General features: G+C 42.0%; 1 protein-coding gene across 1 annotated transcript; it reads left to right on the top strand.

The window, feature by feature from the left end:
- Nucleotides 1-70: 70 nt before the first annotated feature.
- LOC120048877 (syndecan-2-like) lies at nucleotides 71-16,319 on the top strand. Its single transcript, XM_038995178.1, has 5 exons — nucleotides 71-717; nucleotides 11,535-11,631; nucleotides 12,223-12,389; nucleotides 12,557-12,716; nucleotides 13,600-16,319. The coding sequence occupies exons 1-5, from the start codon at nucleotides 658-660 to the stop codon at nucleotides 13,761-13,763; spliced, it is 648 nt and encodes a 215-aa protein (XP_038851106.1). The 5' UTR covers nucleotides 71-657; the 3' UTR covers nucleotides 13,764-16,319.
- The last annotated feature ends 448 nt before the right edge of the window (nucleotides 16,320-16,767 follow it).

The following is a 16,767-nucleotide window of genomic DNA, read 5'->3' as shown; positions in this document are numbered from 1 at the left end:
ACCAACCAGCTCATTATTAGAATCAGTTGTGCTAGGTTAGGGTTGGAGCGAAAACCTACAGGACGATAGCTCTCCAGGAACAGTGTTGGAGAGCCCTGGTTTAGACCTTTCACTGTATTGTGAGGTGTTATGCTACCCCGGAATCCTGCTTTGGTGTCAGAAGTGAGATGGGACTATCATATCCGGATGGTTCATAACCTGTGTAGGCATACTCTACTAGCCTATCATAACTCATTCACTTGTGGCTATGTCAAATTGTCAATTTAAATTATCACTGCACACTCAAGTGAATGACGCTTCTTTATGTTCCAAGTATCTGTCAACCAATTATAGAAGACGCTTTCCTAACTACCTTGTTTCCGCAATGAATGTTGCGTTCCAAGCTGGGCGCATCAGTACATGTAATAGCGCGTGCTTCCGCTTTTCCCTTTCAGTAGAAAAGTACTAGGAAAACGGGAAATAAACTATTTTATTCGGAGAGAAACATCGAGCGGGGAGGATCTAGCTTTGCTCGTTTTGGAATAAATCGATTGGGAGAGTATAATCTGGGAGAGAGAGTGGTGTCTACAACTGTGAAGATAATTACATTTTTTTTGTATGAGCGCTAGCTAATATATATATATATTTTTGCCACGGTTTGTTATTTCCAAAGGAATAATGACGAATACTTGGATGCTATTGACTCTCGCGGTGGCGACCTGTTTTATGAGTGAAACGGTGAGTAGAGTTGTCAGGACAAAGAAAGTAATATTTAAAATGTGTTTTGTTAAACCTCGCGCGGTAAGGAGTTGCTGAAATGTTTTTTAACGGGTTTCGATGTAGGCTATTTTGCATGCTGGTCTCACTCGCGGTCTTCATAACCTCTGCGAGTAATTTATCTGGCTACTTTTACAAGTAAAGAAGTCAATGTAACTATTCCCTTATTTATGTATTCCCTTATTTCCCATGTGCACTAACCATATGACTGAAGTCTTATCACATTGTGGCCCAAATGATAAAGATACCTTTTTACAGTTGCCAGAAAGGCACGTGTATGATTAATATTTGTATAAAATTCATAATCGAAGAGTTTCTTTACAGTTTGATTCCACAATGGTCAAATATGATTTTCAAGAGGCAGTGTGGAACTACAGTCGTCTCTGTTCCTTGGGCAAAACAGATTAAATGGTTACATTTAACCAGGCTGAGAACACAGGCATCTGTGTTGCCTTTTATCAAGTGTCCAATAACCGCCTATTGAAAGACACGTTGAACAACTACTGAATTGTCCATCAGTGGAGTTAATGAAACATTTTATAGGTTTGTATACTTTTCCTCTCCGTTTGCCACTACAGTAGACATGGCTCTATCATTGGCACGGTGATGCCGTTGCCTAACTAACATGGCCATTGCTATGAAGCAGCAGTTTTGCATCTGTGTTAATTAGCCCCAGCCTTCCAACCTGGATTGTTTTAGAAACCAAAAACCAATAAAGGCAAGGGCCCTCATCTCTGATTTAAAGTGAATTGGGGGGGTGCAGGGTTCTATAGTTGTAGTACTTTTGACAGTATCAACCTATGGGCATTCTACTAAAGTGAAGGTGGGTGAATGAATGAAGTTATTTTAGGGTGATGTGTGTGTAACTGTGGTGAAGGCTGCATGCCCCACACTCCCCTCTAACATTAGGCCAGACTCCTCATTTAGAGCCTTTGACTGTATTTGGTCCATTCAGGATTTCAGACACCACCATCGCTCATCCCCCTTCCATTTTTCAGCACAAAACATAAACACCAGCTCTGAGAGGCAGCACTTTTCTCTAATTCATTACATCTTGGACCGGACTCTAACCTCCATCAGTATCCATCTTTTTGTTCATGCGGAAACAGAGGAACTATTGCTCTAGATTGATCTAGACTTAACTGAGATGTCCAAACATCATATCATCACTGACGATTTGTCACTGAAAGTACTTCATGTACTATACCACTGTCACCATGACATCTGACCTGATTGGTATTAAAGTCAACAGTGAAGGAACATCTACTGATTAGATGGAACGGAAATGACATCACTTGTCATGTAATCACCAACGTTGTGTCATTGAAAGTGCTTCATACAGATGTACCACATCAAATACTAAGGCATGGTTGGGAATAACATCAACAGTAAAGAAACATCTGGAGTTGGATGTACTGTCTGTGATCAAGGCTCTAGAAATATGCATGGAAATCCTGAATGAGAAAAGTAATGAAATACTAGCCTGACAAATAGGATTTCTTGAGAGGATGGAAACTGGTCACATACCGCAGCTTCAGTACTGACTGCTACTCTCATTCCTCCCCTGCCTCAATTAGCTTAGCAAATGTAAAGTTCTGAGAAAATGTGGGGGTGGCTAGGCAGCAAGGCACTAGACGGCTGTGTTGTGAGAGGGGAAACGTTCTGATGTACACACCGGCTGCTCTGTATCTATGAAGCCCTGAAGTTGTCAACTGGATAATGAAACTGTAGGTTGTTTGGCTCAGATCTGAAGGTCATTAATAAGAGATGTTAGTTTTGAACCTTTCTTGACAAATGCAGCCTATGCCTGAAGATTTAGTAAATGTTTGGACTTCTCTTTTTTTTTTTTGTGGATTTGATTGTACATGGAATTGTGATCATTGCTACTCTGATCATACATCCTAGAGTGAAAGTTAACCTTAATGTAACATTTTCTAGAATAGCGTGGACCGCGGTCAAACGCAAGATGTTCCATGACGGTGTATACTGACAGCTTGCTGTGGTGTTATGCCAGCCAACTTTGTTTACCCAGTTGAAAAGCATCCAAAGAGAATACCCCTGTCTGCTCTTTGCTGATAGATGTGACTCATACTAAATGTTCTTTGCCTTGCGTTACCTCCATATATGGCCATAACGGTTTCCCGGAAACAAAAACACCCACTCCAGATGTTTTTGTACTGTATGTATCTGGCAGATGTGCTCTCAATAGATATTAGTGTTATTTTTAGACACCACTGAAGCTGTATGTGAGTCAGAGGTGACCGTCTGGATGTGGAAGACGGTGTGATCTGGACTCTGAATCCACATGTCCTCCTGACCCTCTTGGGTTAATTGATGCACAGAAGGACAGACCGACAAGCTGTGATGACGATATTATCAATGCGAAACAGGAACTAATCAGTTTTATTTCCTTTGGAACTGCAATCTCACACAAGATCCTAAGTGGTGGTATTTTCTGTCTGACCTTAATTTGAGAATATTTTAAATACGTTTTTAAATGTTTCCTGTCAGCAGGAGGGAGGCCCTCCCCAGTGTTAGTCATGCATGCAGTACACAGGGTAGAGTATGTACTGTTGAACTGATCAGTGCTGACTGGATAGGGCTGGTCTGGGAGTCATGCAGCTTCACATGTAAGTGGAGCTGTGCTCCATTGGTATTTCTACTCATTTTCCCCAGCTCCCTTTCTGTCTCCTTCTCTCTCAACAGCTCTGTAAGAGGCTTGCCTTTTATCTGTCCACCAAAGCTTGTCTGGAATTTTAAACATATTTGCTGGGTTGAGCTTGTTGCTGGGTCAAATACACAAGTATTTCAGTACACCTGCGATAACATCTGCTAAATATGTGTATGTGATAAATCAGAACTGATTTGAATACTTGTGGGGTTGAGCTTGTTGCTGGGTCAAATACTTGTGGGGTTGAGCTTGTTGCTGGGTCAAATACTTGTGGGGTTGAGCTTGTTGCTGGGTCAAATGGTTGTGGGGTTGAGCTTGTTGCTGGGCCAAATACTTGTGGGGTTGAGCTTGTTGCTGGGTCAAATGCTTGTTGCTGGGTCAAATACTTGTGGGGTTGAGCTTGTTGCTGGGTCAAATACTTGTGGGGTTGAGCTTGTTGCTGGGTCAAATACTTGTGGGGTTGAGCTTGTTGCTGGGTCAAATACTTGTGGGGTTGAGCTTGTTGCTGGGTCAAATACTTGTGGGGTTGAGCTTGTTGCTGGGTCAAATACTTGTGGGGTTGAGCTTGTTGCTGGGCCAAATACTTGTGGGGTTGAGCTTGTTGCTGGGCCAAATACTTGTGGGGTTGTGGTTTGACAGCTTTGTTGATTGTGTTGTCTTTTTAAAGGGTCTGAGATTGTCCACTTAGGTCACTACCTCCATTCTGAAGAATCTGAGTTCTGTCACTTGGGTTAAATCAATGATTTATATTTTGCGACGATTTAAGGGAGGGAAGTTTCTCATGGAGCCTGTGTTGATCTTTCGACACTGGGGATTTTTCTTTCTCTGCTGAGGATTTTCTGTGTTTTTATGGAACACTGCTAAGCATGTCACAGATTGTCAAAGAATTTCAACAGTACATTTGGGATCCTTTTCTTTATCCAGAGGGAGTGTGACTTGGCCCACAGCTATCAGAACTGAATAGAAAACACAAGTCAAGATTGTTATTGTAGTCATTTAGCAGATGCTTTTATCCAGAGTGACTTACAGGAACAATTAGGGTTAGTGCCTTGCTCAAGGGCACACCAACACCTTTTTCACATAGTCTGCTCAGGGATTTAAACCAACAACCTTTCGGGTAATGGCCCAATGCTCTTAGCCGCTAGGCTAGCTGTCGTCCTGAACCGCTGAGAGTATTTCCCCCACCCTTCCCCTTAGAACAGTTTCAATTTGTCAGGGCATGGACTCTACAAGGTGTCAAGTGTTCCACAGGGATGCTGGCCCATGTTTACTCCAATGCTTCCCACACTTGTGTCAAGTTGGCTGGATGTGGTGAACCATTCTTGATACACACGGGACACTGTTCAGCGTGGAAAAACCCAGCAGTGTTGCAGTTCTTGACACGATCAAACCAGTACGCCTGGCAACTACTACCATACCCCGTTCAAAGGCACTTCAATATTTTGTCTAGCCCATTCACCCTCTGAATGGCACACATACACAATCCATGTCTCAAATAATTTTTTTGTCTGTATCCTCCCCTTCATCTACACTGATTTGAAGTGGATTTAACATGCGGCAACAATAAGGGATCATAGATTTCACCTGGTCAGTCTGTGTCATGGAAAGAGCAGGTGTTCTTACTGTTTTGTACACTCAGTGTGTTGGCTGTTTTATAGTAATCTGTGTTAATAAAATAGTCTGTCCACATGAGATTCTTTTATAGTGATAACTCTCTCAGGTGCTCAGATGTCTGCTCTCATTTGGTACTGATGCTAGTTCATGATCTAGTTGCTATTTGTTCTAACCCAGGTGTGGTGTATGGGCCAGCGGTCTGTCTCATGCTTCAGGACTAATTCTTCTGGCTCTTGAGTCACTGTAGTTGTCGATCTTCTTGGCATCATCAAGGCCTGAAGAACCTTTGCATAAAGAAGCATGTCATTAGTGTCGAACAGGAACATGAAGGGTATCAGATGTGTACTGTAACGACTGTAGTTTATACTTGGGACATAGGCCCCCATCCTCCTACTGGGATGCCAGAGCACTTTTATGTGAGGCATGTCATTACTTCTATTCACATTGGTATGATTTTCACATGGTAATATTACAAGTCATATAGATTTACAGCATTTTACCTGGATATGGTCGCATGTTGACCTTCAGCGGGAATATGGGCTCAGTGTTTGGATCATCGGCAAGGACTCTGGCCTTGGTGTCGGCAGCTGGTCCGCATCTCCCTCCCGACCAAATGCGCCCACGTCGACCATGGTGAAGCGGTACTTTGCATTGCGGACTGTCAACCGGACTATTGTGAAATATCCCTTGTAGTTGTAGGACTCGTTACCAGAGTTTGCTGGAGCTCGGATCTGAATATGTTTCCCTTCGACTGCTCCTACACAACTGAGAGTTTTGGGATCGTTGGAATTATCAGGCGATTTCGGCACATTTTGCTACTGAGGGATAAGCAACAAAATCTGCCTTCGAGACATGCCAGATAGCCTGGCAAGCTTCGCTGATGATGGCAAATGCTTTTGCTGTGTGCTGCCAATTGCCAAAAACATCCAAAAGTACTGAACATGTCTTCCCTTGTCAATGCTTTGCATAGGTCAGACTAGAGACATGTATTCTCAATTGTCCCCTCTTGTAGTGATCAGTGGACCAACATGCCATTTTCTCCCTCGTGAGAAATAAAAACAAACCACTAGTAAGAGCAGTTCAAGCTCTTCTAATTTGGAGGCAGACATGTTTGCTTTTGTAGCTAGTTAAATCCTGAAAGTACATTTGTATCTGGAGTGTTAAGAGATATATTTTAAACAAATTATATTTCTAATCCTTAAAGTAGAGTTACAAGCATAACACCAAACGTGTAGCTAGCTAGTATTTGTAAACGGGCAATTACACGTGATCCTGAAGTTTTTAAATGTCGTCGCTAGCTAGAGTGAGTGTCTGGGCCCCTCATGACTCCACCTATGAACATGCACGTGATCTACGCACGTAAACAGTGTAGAGGCCTTAAAGCTGTGTGTGTGGTGGCACCACGTCAACGAATACCACAAACGCAGACAGATCCATAGCTTCTCTGTCTGACCAAGCCTGGGGTACAGTTTAAGAACTTGTGAAAAACTATAATTATCATTGAGCCTGAATTTAGACAGTAATTGCTTAGTAATCCTGTCTTTTGAAGTGATTTCATGTGCAGACTCATTTGCTGTCAGCTGTTTTACTCTGGCATTAACAGAAAGATGCAATGAATTTCTCTATCTGCTTTACATTAGCTGAACTTTGCTTTTCCTTGGCTACTCCTGAAACTCCCACTCATGTCCCCTGTTCATGTCTTGGCTCTGGTAATCCCTGGAATATGACAAAGTCTCAAACCATGATTACCTGGATGGAAAACGGAGATTACAAATGATTGTTAGATTTTCTGTTCCCAACTCTTTCATGAACTCTTACCTCTGAAAGTTTCCTAGAATAATTATATATCAAATTAGTCTTCTCTATTGCAAAGTATTGTGTTAGATGTTTTCCTTTTTAAAGTGGTCATTCCAGAGAGCTACTGCCTAAATCCTGCAACGCAGCTTTGATTCAATGTAGTCCTTAACATTAAGGTTAGAGTTGAAGGAGTGTGGATCAGCCAGCCCTCACACAGGGTCCCACACCACAGTAAACTACTTCATACTCACACTACTGTAGTGTTCAATTATGCCCAAGGACCAAAGTTAATGTCTTTATTTAATCTTCATTTATACAGGTAAGTATAACTTAGGAAATGTGTTATTTTAAAATGATGACCTGTCTCAAGGCATAGACAGCACTGAGAGAGGCTTGGGGTATAAGAAGCTCTGACGAGTAGTGGTAACGTCTCTCTGAAAGACCACACTTGACAAATTCATATTTTGTGCACTCTGAAACTAGCACATGTAATCTCACCATAATTTGGTTGTCACTCTCTGATATAATTTCATAACATACACTAGATCTAGTTCCGCCATTCAGGTACAGTCAATAAAACAAATATCCCCAGAATGTCTGACTCCAGTAGTCCGCTCTCCGCCCCCCTCCAAGAAGACCCAGGCCAGTAGAATATCCCAGCCTCATAGCCCTAGTACCACACCTGTGTTTATTGAATCGTATGAAGAATACCAGACATGCCTCTGGTCTGAATGGGCTGTCTTTATCCTGTTAGGCAGCAGTTCTGGTGGAGCGCTGGCACCGTCTAGTAGTTAATGCTCTTCCTGTGTACTCCTGAGGGGCTGCGAATGTCAGCAGCTGGTTGGACAGCTACTACATCGGCAAGGTCTCAATCCCAAATGGCACCCTGTTCCCTAATGTAGTGCACTACTTTTGACCAGAGCCCATCAAAAGTAGTGCACTAAATAGGGAATAGAGAGCCATTTGGGACGTAGCCTAGAGCTGCTGTGCCCTGCATGAAGCTGAGCCCTCAGCAGATGTGGGTTAATATTGTAACCCACATCTGTGCTGCTTCCCAGCACTGTGGAAGGAAGCTGGTTACTAGAGAGCTCCTGTACGGTTGGTCCACATGCTGGGTTATTGTCTTGGTAGACCTGTTTGGTTGCTGTCATTGGGTGATGCTGACAGACGATATATATGGGCAGTGTTGCCAGTAGCGTTGGTTGTTATTTAATGTGTGAATGTAATCAGCAGAGAACGTCCTGTTTTCCTCTGGCTGTCCGACAGGGGTATGCTGAGAAACAACACAGCCAGGCCTTCAGGGCATGGAGGATGACTTTCAAAGGGAATCCAATGTTTTTCATGTTGAGATTACATTCATATCAGGTAGTCATCCTAGATCTGCCTGGAATGTTTTTTAAAAGCCCCATAAGTCCAGTGTTGGTCATATCTTGGCAGGTTCTCTCTTCCCATCATTACAGCTGACAACTATACCTGTGGAAGAGGGTGACATGATTAGCTGACATGTCCCCAGCATGTTGCTGTGATAGCCACTAACAACAATACCTTAATGCTTCAAACCTTTAGTAGTGGCTGGCTGACTGGGCTGTTTGGAAGGAGCTAGCTAGTGAGCAGAGGGAGAGAAGAGGGAGTATTTCCTTTTCAGTTGTAGACTTGGCACAGCCTGAAAGCCCAGTCCTGAGCTCCTCAGCTCCCTGCACAATACCTCACTTGTGCTGCTACTTTGGCCCAGGAATGTGAGGCTCACCTTCATATGTCTGACAGCAGTTTGTTTTGGAATGAGAGATATTATTCACCACCACATCGTACTGCTGCAAACATCGTTCTCTCATCGCCTCTTCGCTCTCCCTCTCTGAAGAGTTGAGGCAGCCCCATATGATGCTGTTGAAACCCCCATAAACCACTGCTTTAGATAGTCCGTTCTATTCATAAGATGTGAAAGTAATTGATCCGCACATCGTGAACAGTGTATTTTGTCAAGGCATGTATGCTACGTGTGGGCTAGGTGCAAAAATGTTGTTCAGAGACTAATCATATAGCATACTCTCGTGTGTTCACATCGGCCTCTGGAAAACAGAGCCTGACAATCTTAGCCTGTTCTTAGATAAAGCCTAACCTAACACTACTATCTAATAAGAAAGTGGAATTCCGGCAGCATGAAAATAGGGCCTTTCAGTAGCCAGTTGTACTCTGTACTGTACTGGGGCCTGATCAGAGTCCTTGACTAATCCTGAACAACAAAGGGCATTGGAGGAAATGATCAGGGCTGTTTAACGTCTGGGAGTCTGTATTGATGTTGTACTTCATGATGCAGTGGCTGGGTATTCACACTGACTAGACTACTACTGATGTTGTACTTCATGATGCAGTGGCTGGGTATTCACACTGACTAGACTACTACTGATGTTGTACTTCATGATGCAGTGGCTGGGTATTCACACTGACTAGACTACTACTGTATGGTCACCGGCTGACCCTGAGAGTCTCCATTGTTCTCACAATGTTATCTCTATTGGATGTTTGGGGGCAACTTGACATTTGTCATAACACTTGACTGCTTCAGAGGCTAAATCAGCTGAGTATATCTGGGTCAAATACTTTTAAATACTGGGAAGTGTTTTCAGGGCTGGCAAACGGAAGTAGTGTACAGTAGATATCAGTCATTCATGACTCCAGTCATACCATAGTGTACATGTGGTCTTCTAGGATTAGTCACCACTGAGCGTTGACACGTCACAATGGAACGTACAGTGTCAGAGGGGTCTGTTTGTTTGATCTTTTCTCCAATGCTATTGGTCTATTACCATGTCAATCAATGCTTGAATAGAAACGTAGCTTACACTGGATTTTAATGCCAACGCAGTCACTACAGTCCCATTAGTTTTCATTGCAGCCTCGTTTGAATACCACGGTTATGCATAATGTGTACTAACACCGTTAACTAGCACTGTGGTCTTCTAACATTAGTTGACATGGGAGCCCTTTATATACATTGTTTTCCTGGATTACTTTGATCATCACTTCCTCTGTCATATGTTCTGCCTGCTGCGTTCTCTATAGTATGTTGCATAGCAAACAAAAGATGATTCACTGTGTGTGACAGTTTGAAAGACCACTGGAGCACAACACAATGGCATACCAAAGATGTGTTTTTGTACAGATGACAATTATTTCCAAAAGGAAATGTTAGTCAGAGGTTGATATGAGTTAGTGGCTTCCAACTGTTTCCCTCAGTGATCCCAGTCAGAGACCTTTCCTTTGGCTTCCATCTAGCTGGGTATTCCCTCTTTTCAGCCAGAGCCATTGTTGTGCTCTTTGAAGCATCTGTCTCCTTCAGTGAGTCTGAAATGACTTGTCCTCTTATTGTGTACTAGGCTCTGCTTCCTTTGAAGCAAGAGTCCTTCCTTTTTCTTACATCACCCCTGTCTGTCACCCCCCTCCTTCACGAACAAAGGCCTGGAAATTGAACCAGGCTCCTTAGTGTCAACATTCATCAGCGGCGCAAAAAGGCAGACATCGACGTGTGTGCGTGCGCGCGCACACACAGAGGGTGCATCCTTAGTACCTTTTGTCAGATGTATTGCTTTTGTGGGGATTTTGGGAAGCACAATTGTGTGGAAACATCACACGTCTTGGTGAGCATCAGTGGCTGTGAATGGTGATTTCCATGAGCCCTGACAGGCTAGTTGAAGAGGTGGCCACCAGGCTACTGTGGTGGGCCAGAGATCTAAAGGAATGCAGGGTGTTGGGAGGGATGACTAGAAGGATCCAGGGTTCAGAGAGTCAGACTACATGCTTCTATCTGCTCTGAGAGCAGCCTTCTGCCCTAAAAAGTAGTTTGTTTATTCATTCTTCTGTTCACAATAACACTTTGCCTTGGGATTGGATGAGCCAGTCAGACAATGACACCTTCCTGTTTTAACCTGCTCTCCACATGCAGAGGAATTACAGGAAGACTGATACATTGTCTTTGGTTTCTGCTTCAGAAAATGGGAAGATTTGATCCAGGCCTTCATAGCTTCTAAGTGGTATTTCAGGTAATGGGGAGGCTCATGAGATGCCTGCTTCTGTTCATTTGTTTGTTTCCCAGGGAACTGTGAGATTAATAAAAAATGTCTCCCAAAATATTTGTCTTGATTTTTCTTAGCATGGTTCTTTCAAATTTGTTTTGCTCTTGCGCTTCTAATGCCTGTATAAAATAAACAGCATGGATATCCTCCACAGTGAAAAGTGTTTGTATAATCTTAAGGGCATGAAATCTACACTGGGAATAGTTTGTCATGTGATCAGTTATTGAGTAGTATTATGGGTCCTGGATGCTGATCAAGGGGGATACCTAGTCAGATGTACAACTGAAATGAGTCTTCTGCATTTAACCCAACCCCTCTGAATCAGAGGTAAGCTGAGGTATATCAGACAATTTACCATGGGTATGATGCAAACGCTCTTGTTTACTGTTCTATTTATGTGGAACTATTTCATAATAGCAATAAGGCATTTTGCGGGTTTGTGGTATATGGCCAACATGCTATGGGCTGTATCTAGGCTGTATTCTGCGTTGCAGCGTGCATAGCCGTTGTATATTGGACATATGCCACACCCCTCAGGCCTTATTGCCTAAATAGCATGTGGGTACCTGTAGAATTCAGTTTATATGGTGGAGACACTTTTTCCTTCATCTGTTCTCCATTCACAGATCTCGGCCCAGTCGGATTACCTGTACCTGGATGACCAATCAGGAGACTCCGTAGACGACGACAGTTACAACTCTGGCTCAGGGTCCGGTGATATGAGTAAGCAATGGTTACCTTCTTCTAAAATATTTCACCCTTGTTTCCTAATGTCATTTACATAGCAACCTGATAATGCCATGTTAATTGTTTTAGCTGTATGTAAAGCTATAATTGTACTGGCTCTACGAAGGTCCTAGACGGTGCACAGAAACCGTTTGACTTTGTTTAGACTACTAGGGCACACTGGTACTGCAGGATCACAATGGACCTACGGAGGCGGTGAAAGCACAGATGTTTCACATGCAGTCAACCAAGACTATGTTAATTACCCAGCACATGTCATGTAGAGAGACGTTCAATAAAGAATGAGTCATTATTTCATATACCCTAACCTGAAGTGATACTGAACCATAGACTATAATGTACTGTACAAGAACACCCAAACAGATCTGGCTTGCGGTCTATTTCTGAGTCGGTATGACAGGGGTTGTGTGACGTTGTTGGTCGACTCATTATGAAAAGGGCCTCTATCATTAGTAGTGAATCCATTAGCACTGGCATTGTTGTGATTTGTTGTTTATCATGTTAGCCCTGCCTGCGAACCAAATTTCTCTTTGGGGTCAATACATTTTAGATTATTTTCCTCCTCAGCTATCGGTGAGGTCACTGAGCGAGTCAAAGTGAAAAGGGTGTTCGCCGCTCCTGAAGCAGAGCCAACCCAGGACTCTCTACCAGAACTTTCAACCGCCGTGGAGATGTTTACAGTCACTGACCTGAGCACAGAAATAGCTGAGACAGAAACTGAGACTGAAACAGAGGTATGCCTCTCTTTTTAACTGACTTTAGTGTGGGCTTTTGAGCCGGTGGTGTGATTGTTTCATTTCGCCTCGCACTGCTGGCATGGCAAGGACTTAATACTATCCCTGTGGTTTTATAGTTGCTGTGAAAATCGAAGTCTCTCTTTCTCCCTCTGTCTGTGTGTCAGACCCAGGTCCCTGAACGGTCTCTGGACGTGACAGAGGAGACTGTAATCAGTAGTGAAGCTCCTCCCAGCACCACCGGTGCTTCCGGGTTGCTGTACGAGGCAGACACACCCTACGATGTACACTCTGAAAACCTATTCCAGAGGACAGAGGTCCTAGCAGGTATGTTCTGGTTTATGTATTCAGGAGATCATATTGACATTAACATCTCTCTTTTTCCAATGAGACCTGAGCATAATGAAAGCAATAAAATATCATCAGACAACATATGTTAAACATCACACAAAAAAGCGATACACACTACGATAATGATTCATCAAAACGGTCAACTGAAATCTATAAGTTCCAATTGAAGAGATCATTTTTCAATACAGCCCACTATCAGAGATTGGATCTGAAACATGGCCTCTGTCTTAAATTGGGTAACTCTAGACTTTGCTTTCAGAATCAATAAAAACAGACTCTTTGTCTTGGCGTTTGATAGCAGAGGGAAGGAGACTGAGTCAAGCAACCAACAACACTTCGGGATTGTTTTACAATGAAAGCATGTTATGAATGAAGAGTATAATTGTGACTCCTCCTGAGTCGGCTCCGTCTCATATTTGATTAGTCCATTGATCTTAGCTGCAGTCTAGTGCATCAAAGTTATCAGGGTGCTTTTTCCCATTAATTTCTCAATGTGAGTTGTTGCCAAACATTTGATACAAAGCAATCATAGTTCCCTCTTTATTGTTCATCCACGTTAACAGAAGGTAATGGGGTTACATTTACTTTGCATTTTAGTCATTTAGCAGACTGTCTTATCCAGCGACCTACAATTAGTGCATTCATCTTAGAGCTAGGTGAGACAACACATCGCAATCGTATCATTAATCGGGTTGGGGTAATTACCTTGCCCCACACAATCTGGTAGAGGTCTATCATATCTGATTTGACTGTTATTAACACTATCTTCTAGCAAGGTTGTCAACACCAATCACTTGTATTGAATCATTGATCAATAAGCATCTTCTGACGTGGTTCTTCTCCCCCCCCCCCCCCCCAGCGGTGATAGCTGGCGGGGTTATAGGTTTGCTGTTCGCCATCTTCCTCATCCTCCTCCTGGTCTACAGGATGAGGAAGAAGGATGAGGGGAGCTACGTCCTTGGAGAACGCAAGGCCCCTAGCTCAGCCTATCAGAAAGCTCCCACCAAGGAGTTCTATGCCTGAAACAACCACCGTCACTATGAGGAGAAACCTCTGGAGCAACATAAAGACGAAGGCTGTGTCCCAAATGGCACCCTATGCCCTCTATAGTGTACTTACTACTTTTAACCAGTATCTGTGCACCATATAGGGTGTCATTTGGGATGCATACAAAACATCTCATACAGCAGGGTCCTCCTCGCATGCTGTTGGTTGAAATGGTATTGAATGAGGAAGTGTTTCAAGGAGCTTTTTCATATAGCAAATATATACTTTTCCTTAATGAGGCCAAACAGGGCTATTGTAAATGTTTCATGTTTTGGATCATTAGAACGGTTGGAGAATTTCCTTGTCATGTGAGAACGTGAAACATATTCATAGATTGTCATGGACTACTTTCTAACTGTAGAGGTACATATTTGTAAGGAAGGAAAAACTACTTTTTTAAAGGTCACTGAAATAAAAATGACAGAATATAATTGTCCTATAGCTATTCTATTTTTGATTTTTTCATAGCATGTCTAAAGTTTTTTTTTTTTTTCATTAACTTATGTTTTTCATGTTGAGGTTATGTAATGTTTCTAGTCTCAAAGCAATCTGGTCTCCAATTTAACTTGGATGAAAAAACATATTTTTTTGTTATTATGCTATTTTTCTTGTCATTGTGTGAAATGAATTACAGGATTCCATAACTACCCAATGTCATCTGGCTAAAGCAAAGGACATTCCTTTCTAGTAAAACATTACTGATATAAAGCAGTGTTTACCAACTCCAGTCCCCAACAGTACACATTTTTGTTGTAGAACCTGACAAACTTGCCTGATTCAATTTGAGGGCCTGAATAGTTGACAAGTTGAATCAGGTGAGTTTGTCTGGGGCTACAACAACGTGTACTGTTGGAGGTACTCGAGGCCTGGAGTTAATAAACACTGATTTTAAATGCTACTCTTAAGGGCAGGGGTGTCAAACTCATTCCACGGCGGGCCTAGTGTCTGGGTTTTTGTTTTTTCTTCTCAAGACCTAGACAACATGGTGAGGTGTTTGATTAATTAGTAATCAAGTACAAGGGAGGAGTGAACCCGCAGACACTCAGCCCTCCGTGGAATGAGTTTGACACGTGCTTTGAGGAGTGCATTATATCACAGGAGGTTGGTGGCACCTTAATTGGGGAGAACGGGCTCATGGTAATGTATTAAACACCTGGTTTCCAGGTGTTTGATGCCATTCCATTTACTCCGTTCTGACCATTCTCCCTCAGCAGCCGCCACTGCTATATGTACTCTGTGTTCCAGTTTCTGTTACCCAAAATATAGAGGAACCTTTTCAGTAGGTTTCACTATTAGGTCCATGAATTTTCTCCTCTGATCACAATGCAATGTTAAGACTTGGGTGTTTTATAAACAAACCTGCAAAACTTTTCTGACCAATTTATGATATAAAAGCTGATTTTCATTTATCTGCAGCTTTTAAATGATGACTTGCTAGATATGGGGAACTAATGCTAATGAACAGTCCTATGCGCTCAACTCTTTTCAGTTGACTTTAGTATAGTGATTTACTCTAGCCACAGATGGGACACCGGACTTCTCTGTAATATCCGTTTCAACTTTGACTGAAAATCTGTCAGACTCGAAAGTCCAGGGCGCTTTCCCAAATGGCACCCTAGAGCCATATGAACCCTGGTCAAAAGCAGTGCACTAAATAGGGACTAGGGTGCTATTTGTGATTTAGTCTCAGTGAACAGGACATGGTGTACCTTATTACTTATCTGTTCCCCCTCTTTAGCATCTGTAAAGAATTATGAATGTCTACTATAGAACAATGTTCCTCTTCCCTAAAAAAATTACTTCTATGATCACTGGGTTGATGTGTTTTTCTCATGGTACGTAATTATTGAATAAAGGTACTTACAGTAAGACTTTCCTTGGACTTGGAACAGTGTTTTTGCCATTTATCACATGTAACACAATCTCCCTATTTTATTTTGTTACCTTTAGTCCTGACTCTAAAGGTAGACTCAGCTAAATTATGTAGATGCATAAAGTAAAACGGCATAGTGGGTCAATTTCCACAACTAAGAGCGTTAGAGCGCGAGGCTAAACTTCTCCGCTGTTTTGGTCCCGTGGCTGCCACATTGTAAGAGCGTGCGGTGAAGGGAACCCATGCACATGTGCAAATACTGTATGTGTGACTGAGCGAAATCTTGCTCATTGAAATATCTGCAGTGCTGCTTGTGCAACATAATTTCGCTGACTACCTTTAAGTCAGTGGTGCATCTGTATAATGTCTGTACTATAATTTATATATTAATTTATATATATTACATATTAGAAATAATATGTTAGTTCAAGTATATTGATGTATATTCACAAATGTTTTAAGCCTTTGAAGTGCCTACCATTCTGAAAGTTTTTTTTTTTTTTTTTTTTTACTGTTGAGACAAAGGATGTTTTCTAAGTGGCATGATGAAGTAGTAGTCACGAATATAAGCACAGGATACTGATGGCAACTTAGTGTTACAAAAGCAGTGTTGTATGTTATGATGGGAGACACTACTGAATAAACAATGTGGCTTAATATTAAATAGTAATCAAATGTGGTTTCTTCTCTCTGAAATGGTTGTATTTCTGATAAGGCTCCAACATATTGTGTCTGTGTTCTTTGGAATGTTGACACTGTTACAAAGTAAATGTAAGAATATAACTTGCAGCACAAATACCATATGTGGTATCTCAGATTTCATGTGCAAGCTGGAATAAAATGTTAAAAATATAAACAGCTTTTGTTAGTTTGCGATCTCTGATCAAAACACTAAACAAACAGGCTGCTGTGAGCTAAATGTTTGCTCATGCCAAGTCATGCAGAAAGAAAAGCAAAATGTCCGCAGTAAACATCAAGGGTAATAATTAGAGCAGACTACATTTTTTAAAATATATATTTTTTATCACAATTTGGTAAAGAAACAAAAACAAAGCAAAATGGAATTGTTAACAAAAGTGAAAACGCATGTCTGTCCCTACTGAGTGC

The sequence above is a fragment of the Salvelinus namaycush genome, chromosome 5 (assembly GCF_016432855.1).
Source record: "Salvelinus namaycush isolate Seneca chromosome 5, SaNama_1.0, whole genome shotgun sequence".
Taxonomy (NCBI): Eukaryota; Metazoa; Chordata; class Actinopteri; order Salmoniformes; family Salmonidae; genus Salvelinus; species Salvelinus namaycush.
The sequence above is the reverse complement of the archived record's forward strand: the minus strand, read 5'-3'. Positions and strand labels throughout refer to the sequence as shown.